Source organism: Cynara cardunculus, assembly GCF_001531365.2.
Source record: "Cynara cardunculus var. scolymus isolate 2C chromosome LG 12, CcrdV1, whole genome shotgun sequence".
Lineage (NCBI taxonomy): Eukaryota > Viridiplantae > Streptophyta > Magnoliopsida > Asterales > Asteraceae > Cynara > Cynara cardunculus.
This window is the reverse complement of record NC_037539.1, coordinates 26,585,646-26,594,242: the sequence shown is the minus strand read 5'-3', so window position 1 is coordinate 26,594,242 and position 8,597 is coordinate 26,585,646. Positions and strand designations below refer to the sequence as shown.

Sequence of the window (8,597 nt, the reverse complement as noted above, 5' to 3'; positions counted from 1 at the left end):
GATCGAGAGTGAGATCGAGAGCTGAAATGAGATCTGGAGGAGACTTCTGAATTTGAGAGGCGAGAATGAAGTCGAGATTGGGAGCGAGATAGGGAGGAGGCGTCTGAAAGCAATTTCAGAGTCACACTTTTCACTTAAAATTCAGATGATTTTAAGAGGTTTTAAGCTTTTAATTTAAAAAAAAAAAAAAACAGTCTGAAATGGTATATGTCTGACCGAATCAGACTTCAGACGTAATTAAGAGGCGAATTTTGAAAAACAAACAGGCCCTAACAGTTTCATTCTGTTTCATCATTAACATATTCATCATTAACTGTTTCATTATGTCCAATACAGTTTCATTCAGATTCATCATTAACAGTTTCATTATGTTTTATCGTTAACACTTCTAAATAGCCTATTGTCAAATCATTAACAGTTTAATAGTGTCCAATGAAATGTTGATGGGATTGAATGCAAGAAAGGGATTTCAATGATCGCAATAGTTTAAATTTGTTCCCGTTTTGCCCTTTCTTGTTGAAAATAATAATAATTTATTTTCTTTTATTTTTTTACTTTACAAAAATAAATTGTTGTAATCGTGGTCTTTGATCATGAAAATTGATGGATTATGCAACCCTTTACATTTGTACAACCAATATAACTCAATCTTAACCGTTCATTTAATTTGATGAATATGTGATTTCAATCATTTCATAAAAGTTTTGATTGTTTCTTAATATAACGTATTGATCATAATTAATGAGCTTTAGTCATCTTCCATAAATATTCAAATCATAATAATTGAACTCTTATCATTTTCATAAATATCTCAATTGATTGGGTTGCATTGGTTGTACAAATAGACATGTTACATTAGAAATATACCCTATATATATAGGGTTGAGTTCATGTGAGATCAAGGATTTTTTCGTGAAACCCGTAAGACAAATTTATGTTTATTGATCAACTTTATAAGCTAATGATTTAATGGTCTAAAGTTGCACGGTGATAATTTTGTGATTATTGAGAAGTCTCGTGGCAATTTTGTGATTATGAATGTTCAGATTATAGATCTAATCTAAGGGTTGAGAATTGGTCTTACGGGTCTCACGAAAAACCTTTGGTCTCACATGATCCCAAGTCTATATATATACATATATGTACATAGGGGCACGTTCAAATGAAAACCGTGCATTTCTAAGAAACCATGTAAACCAATTTCGACCAATAGGAAAATTCCATTTTTTTTTCTAATTAAATTTAATCAATAAGGGTATTTCAGTCATTTACAATATTTTCTATTAAATATAGAAGTTATTAATAAATCTTAATCAAGGAAACATAATAAAAAAATTGTATAAATGGTAACATTTAAATATTTAATTATATTATAATATTAAAAATTTGAATTTCATATATTGTAATATTTAAGAATCAGCAAACGGGTCTTGATGAAATAATTGAAGTGTATAATGAAATCATCAAATCGTAGATGAACAAAAAAAATCCATAAATGAAACAGGTTTCATGAACGTGAAACTGGTTCATGTTGCAAATAAATTATGTGAACCGAAACATTTTCATGGTGAACCCGTTGCATTGATTGTGTAGTTGATCAATTTAGTTGGTGAAGAGGAAAATGAAACCGGTGCATTTTGTATTTGGTGCGTCATGAACTAAGTGCATGATGAAACGAGGAAATGATTTTAATCTGCTATAGAATCTTGAAGATTGTAACCTACTCTAGAATCTTGAAGATTGTAAGGCTTAAATGAACGAATCCATCAAATCAGTGGTGAAATAAGAAAATTATTATACATGAAATAAGAAAATTATTGTACATGAAATAGGTTTCATGAAAGTGAAACTGGTTCATGGCGTTATTGAGCATGACTAGTGAAACGGTTGCATAATGTATTTGGTTCGTCATGAAATAATTGAATGATGAAACGGGTACACGAAGAAACTGCTCCAGAATCTTGAAGATTGTAATATGCTTTAGAATCTTTAAGATTGCAAGGCTTAAAGGAATTAATGCATCACACCAGGAACAAAAGGAAGATTATAATTTTGCATGAAAAAAGATTCATGAAAGTAAACTAATCTTGGAAGAAAATAATTTTGCATGAAAAAAGATTCATGAAAGATTGAGTAGGATGTTACCAAATATTAAATTTTATTTACCATTTATGTCCTTACTGTTGAAATAAAATAAATTTTTAATATATATATATTTTTAATTTCCTAAAATAAAGTAAACTAATCTTGGCTATTGATCAAGAAAATGGATGGATGAGATTGGTTTACACGGTTTACATAAATGGGGCGGGTTTTTATTTGAACGCTCATATATATATATATATATATATATATATAAGGGTTAGGTCAAATGACAACCTCAAAAAGGTTATAAACCTATGAGAAGCCACTAATAGTTATTTTTTTGCACTATTTTTTTCATTAAATGTCTGAATTTAAGATATTGTTTACATATATGTATTTCATAATGTGATAATTTCACATGCATTTGTTTTACCATTGTGAATTTTTTTTTTTCGTGAATTCTTTGTTTCACCAAGTGAACCAAAAAAAAGTTCACATGGATGTTTATACCATATGAACACAAACATATGTGAAACAATGAGCTAAAATAATAGTCTTTGATTAAAAAAATCATATAACAAATATTTTTATATCGGTTTTTATAAGTTTTTTACCTTTTTTGATTCTTATTTGATTGTCGTCCTATATATATAGGGCTTAATTTTTTGAAAACTCCAAAATATGTGAGATCCATCCTAAACCACTAATTTCAGATAATTAAAAATTTATTAATTAATGAGATAATTAAGAAGATGATTATCTTTATTTAATAAACTAATGCAATTTTTTAGAAAATTCCATATTTATCTCTTTCTCTATCTACTCTTCTCTCTCTTATCTTTGTATTAACATATACATCGTGCACATGATATAAACAAACTTAATAAATTGTTTAGTTTGGTGTTCACAAGTTTCACATTGTGGTTCACATGTGGTATGTTCAAATTTAGTTTTATTGATTTAGTTTGTATTCACAATTTATACCAGATTTCATAGATTAGAATGTGTTCATGATCTATGCCAGATTTTGTAGATTTATAGTGTGTTCACAAAGTATAATAATATTTATAACGAAGTGTTCATAATGTGCTCACAAACTATAATAGTATTTATAATAAAATGTTTATTTTAAGTTCATATTCAATTATGTGTCACATGTATGTTATTAAGAAATAAGAGAAGAGGAAAGAAAAAATAGGACATGAGAGAAAAAAGAGGAGGAAGGAGAGAGGAGAGATTTTAATTTATTTTAGATTTTCTTTTTTGATATATTAAATTGTATGTTAGTTATTTTATAAATTAATATATATATATATATATATATATATATATATATATATATATATATATATATATATGTTAGAAAGAATATTCAAACTTGAGATGACACCTTTCTTTATGGATAGGTCCACATTACTCCTACGCATTGAGTACATTTAACAAATATAATATTTTTTATATAAGAAGTGTTTATGTTTTTTCGAAGAAAAAAACACATATATAACTGTATAAGATCATCTCCACAAGAACAATTCTAACACAATAAAATATTTTTCTTACTCCCTTTCTTGTTTGGCAAGTAAGAAAACTGAATTTCTATTTGTAGTTTTTTGAGCACTTTCAATAAAATATTTTTCTTACTACCTTTCTTGTTTGGCAAGTAAGAAAACATAAATTTCTACTGTAGTTTTTTGAACACATTTTAGGTTGCATGATATTCAATCAACGATTTTTATCACCCTTGTTTTCCAAAGCATGCACTTCGATTGGTTGAATGATTCATGCATTTTGGAAAGTATGTTTTTTGTTTTCTTGTAATTATTATATTCAAGGTTAATTAAGTGTTACACAGATCATTATACTTTGCTCTTATGTATGCCCTACCTCAAAAGGAACCCCCACCCCCCTCAAGGGAGCGAACAAGTTATTTTATTGCGTTTCATAGCCGTTCCATCGTCCCCCATGCCCCACATCAACTCAACTGGATGTTTAGTTATAAGTTAACCCAAGAGTGAAAACGTGTAATGCCCCACTCTTATGAAAAAGATTAAAGAACTGATATTCAAGGGAGCGGCTTAAGTGTCACTAATTGAAAGCGTTAGTCCAATGATCAACATGCGATGAACTAAAAGTTTTGGACTATGAGTTAGAGTAAGTTAAAGTCGTTTAATTTTAACATGCATAATGATTGTGCGAAAGACTAATTTAGTCGGGGAGGGATTACACTCCCTATTGTGATGCATATTAAGGAAATCGGTGGAAAGCAACTCTCTCTATACCTTTCTCCCGTGTTTGAATCAAAAGCTAGCAAAGAATCAAACTTTTGAGTGTTCTTTTACGAGTCCTTGAAGTTAGAACAAGAACAAGTGAGCAACAACGTTGCAAGAAAAATTGAGAATTAAAAGTTGATTTTTAGATAGACCTTCTTATTAGTGTTCTTTTTATAGTATATGATGTTTATGAATGGTTTAGTGTCGATTTAATGTTTAGTATTAGGATTTAAAAGCCACTGTCTTGGATAACGAAAAATATATATTTTGTTTGACAAACTCAGAATGTAAATGAAATACTGAATATTTTGTGATGTTTGTAAAAATCATAACAGATTGGTCCTTCATCCAAAATAAGACAAATGATATATTTTAGAAACCTATAAGATATTTACTACTTACCGGAAATCTCCATGTTACGACAAACCTGATTTTGGTTGTAAGTATGTCAAAGTTGAGAGTTTTTTAATCCGGTATATGTTAAATAGGCCTATTTGATTATTTTTTTTAGAAATCATATTTCTCCTTGAATTAACTTTTATATCTTTGAAATCGCAAAAGATTTTTCTAAAACTTCTGCTTAATTACATATAGAAATATAAAAACTGCTTTCAAAATATAAGAAATCTTTTGATTTTGTAACAAATTTAATGTTGAAATAATTTAGTTTCAGTTCAGTCGACATGAACATGCATTCTAAAGTAGTGCTTAACAACATTAGGACGAAATGTTAGTACTTGGTTGTCATGAACATTTAGGAAAGTTGAGAGAAGTTATAAGAAACAACACAGGCAAGCCCACACCAAAGTCTGCGTTCATCTGATTTAAAATATGGGATGCATGCCTATATGCAAATACGTTGCAACAAGTGGTACATTTATTAGAGCTATTTGTTATGATATGGTTTATAACCGCATGTTCAACGTGTGAATTTAAGCATTAACAAGTTTTATGCAATGTATGAGATGTTTTGAAGCTCGTGGATTATTTATTGGGAAGCCGATGAAAATGACAGGATATTACAAGTTATATGAAACTGGTTTATGATAGCCAGTAATCCAGTATACGGGTGAGATCCACATCTCTACCTAGTGGAATGATGGCCGATATACATGATACTTGGCCGGTTTTATTGTCGAATTAACCTATCACTAAAATTTGCTCATCATTAAAATTTAAATTTGCTCAAAACTCCATTATTTTTTTTTAATTGGACCACAATACTTAACTTTTGTAGCTTCATATTTTGCCACCATCTCTAAAACTTCTTCAAGAACTTCTTATTACCGATTTGGTACCGGTATAAGTTGTTTATCCAAACAATTAAAAGTGTTTATTAACGATGTCACAACAGAATAAGTCAATAAATTGTTTTTATAAGCAATCTCATACACCCCTTAATATGAAATATTATCTGTTCGCGCGATTTTAGTCTTGTTAAACAAGATGACCAAACAAAGTATTTAAAACGGAATATTTTTGTAAGATGACAACGAAGTTGAAAGGCAATGTCTTTCCTTTTACTTCTCTGACCGTTTCTTTGTGGAAAGAAGGCATGTTTTCTTGTAGGTTATATATAGTTGATTTTTAACTAATATTTCGACATGTTGTTCCCTCCGACAAATAACCTATCGATCGGCTTTCATCGTCATGTTAATGACGAATAAACGGTTGTTTTCGTTATTCCGAGATATTAACGTATTTTCCTGATGGATACAAATAATTATTTAGGAAATTAATTAATCGAAGATATTAACATCAATTAATTAATAACTTGAATATTTATTCAGTCTTAGTAAACAAATAACACGAAATACATGAATCAAAGACGAAGAATAAATAAAATCAATACAGGACTTTGAATTTTGACTTGTCAAAATAAATTCGTACATGGATATATAAAACAATTAATTAAATGAATGAACTGATTAATTAGTTTTTATACACATTAAATTGTACATTTTAGTGTTAATTAATTGATTTTCTCAATATTTTCATTCATCGATTAAATTAATTAATGGCCGATTAATTAATTGTGCTTGTGTTTCTTCTTCTTCCACCTCTATCATGTTCTCGATGATGGCATCGGTGGCGCTCATAAGAAATTCCGGCCAGTCCCTGCATATTATCCGAAAACAATGTTATTTAGTCGAAGTCATCGTTATTTATACGAACTCGTAAACATTTTGAAGAGATGTACGATTATATGACACAATGTGATATATATATATATACACACACACACATAATGCATTCACGCATGTGACTCAAACATTCTTGTACAAGGCTTAATGGACTTCCATAACTAGTTTTCGTCCTAGTTTAATTTTAGATGCACTGTGATTTGTAATGTAAAAATCTTAGATGCATTCCTTGCATTTCTATACTTCATGCATAGTAAACATTGTTGCCTAATTAATGACATTTGTACCGTACAAATCTTGATGCATTTATCTATATTTCATGCAATATGATCATGCATCGCAGACTTGTAATGTACAAGTCTTAATGCAAGTCACCGACTATATATTTTCATGCAATGTAGATGTGTATTGTATAACTTTCTTTGTTTAAACCGGACTTCAATAAATCAAAAAAGAGAAGAAGAAAAAAGAAACAGTGAAATTAATGTAATGTGTGTCTAGTATTCACCCGTTTGATGAATCAAATGTAAGCCCAACAGTGTACTTAGCCTCCTCGAGAGCCGATTTGAACCTATCTAGCTCGTGTTTCGGCGCCCTCCAGTGGTCCTTAACGATAAGCTCAGATGGTTTAACGTCAATGAAAATCGGTATAACCTTCTTCTTAGCCTCCATTATACGAACCAATTCATGCAAGCAAAAATACGATTGACAATACCGGGGAGAAAAAACCGCAACCCCGACTTTACATCCACGGATGGCAGTGTCGATTTTATCGAACAATTTATCCCCTGGTTTCATGTTCTTGCTGTCCAAGAAAGGCCTAAAATTTGACCTCATGAGATGATCATACAGAAGTCCGGCAACGTTTTTCTTTGTGTCAATTCCACGGTGGTTGATAAAAACATCACAAGGTGGCTGCTGGTATGTGAGGGTGGCTGGAGTGGGTGACCTGTGGCAGTGGAGGAGGTGGCGGTAGATATTCTTGGTGGAGGAAACTGAACGTTGCATGAGGGAATTGAAAGAAAGCAACAGATGGAGATGGAGATGGAGATGGAGATGGAGATGGAGATGGAGATGGAGTTAGATTTGGGTTTGGGGGAGATGTGGGTATTAACTTATAGATTTGAAGAATGCAACATATTGGACTGGGACCTTGAGAAAATTATACTACGGGTAAAAGGTTTGAATATTTTGACTCCTTTGGTAAAACCCTCTCGTACGTTCATAAAATAAATATACTAAAAAACAAATATAAAATAAGACTAATAATCTTGTTAATATTATATACATATATTTTTTAAATAATTTATATATCAATTTAAGATCTTCACGTATCTCTTACTTCCATTGTTTTGTATATAATTTACTAAAAATGGTAGATTGTTAATTATATATTTAAAATGCAGAAAATCATAAACTAAACAAAACTTAAACTTACAACTATTATATATGTAATGACTAATTAATTTAAATCAAACTTATTGGAATAGTTTTCATTCATAAAATTCATTTTTCTTTTAATTCCAGTAATTTGAAGAGGATACTGAATTTAGTTTCATCTGTATACAATCGCTATTTTGTTTTACTTTTGATATATATATGTAAAGATATATCGATAATGATATTAATCATCTGGATCAAAAAGAGAAATTGCATCAACGATCGTACTAACAAAAATGAAGGACCATAACGAGAGAGATAAAGATAAGAACTATTCTTTCAATTCATTTCGATTTTGCAACCTATATCACACTCCATATTCTTCTTGTTCCTATCTCTTCCACGTCTCAGACCCGTCTGGTTCCAACTATATTATCAACCATGTCGATTCGAAGTTTCTTGAATTTTTAACATATACTCTTACGTACATACTTCATTTAAAGAATTTGAATAAGACAATATATTTTGGCACCAATCTTGGTACCATCCACTACAACCATTTCTTAAGGATTTTTTAATGACACATATCCTTTGTTATTATAAAATTATGTTGGTTGTGAGTACGTACTATAATTTTTTTAATAGGAAACTGGTTTTAAATAATTGTTAATGTCAAATTAATACTTTTTGTTAATTTGACAGTGAATAATATGAAAGT

At 29.9% G+C, this 8,597-nt stretch overlaps 1 protein-coding gene across 1 annotated transcript; it reads right to left on the bottom strand.

Annotated features, from left to right (window-relative positions):
• Window positions 1–3,334: 3,334 nt before the first annotated feature.
• On the bottom strand, window positions 3,335–7,507 carry LOC112523803 (TIR domain-containing protein-like). The gene is made up of 3 exons (XM_025133478.1): window positions 7,008–7,507; window positions 6,401–6,473; window positions 3,335–3,358 (listed from the first exon to the last, which is right to left on the bottom strand). Exons 1-3 carry the CDS (start codon window positions 7,505–7,507, stop codon window positions 3,335–3,337), a joined length of 597 nt encoding a protein of 198 aa, XP_024989246.1.
• Between the last annotated feature and the right edge of the window lie 1,090 nt (window positions 7,508–8,597).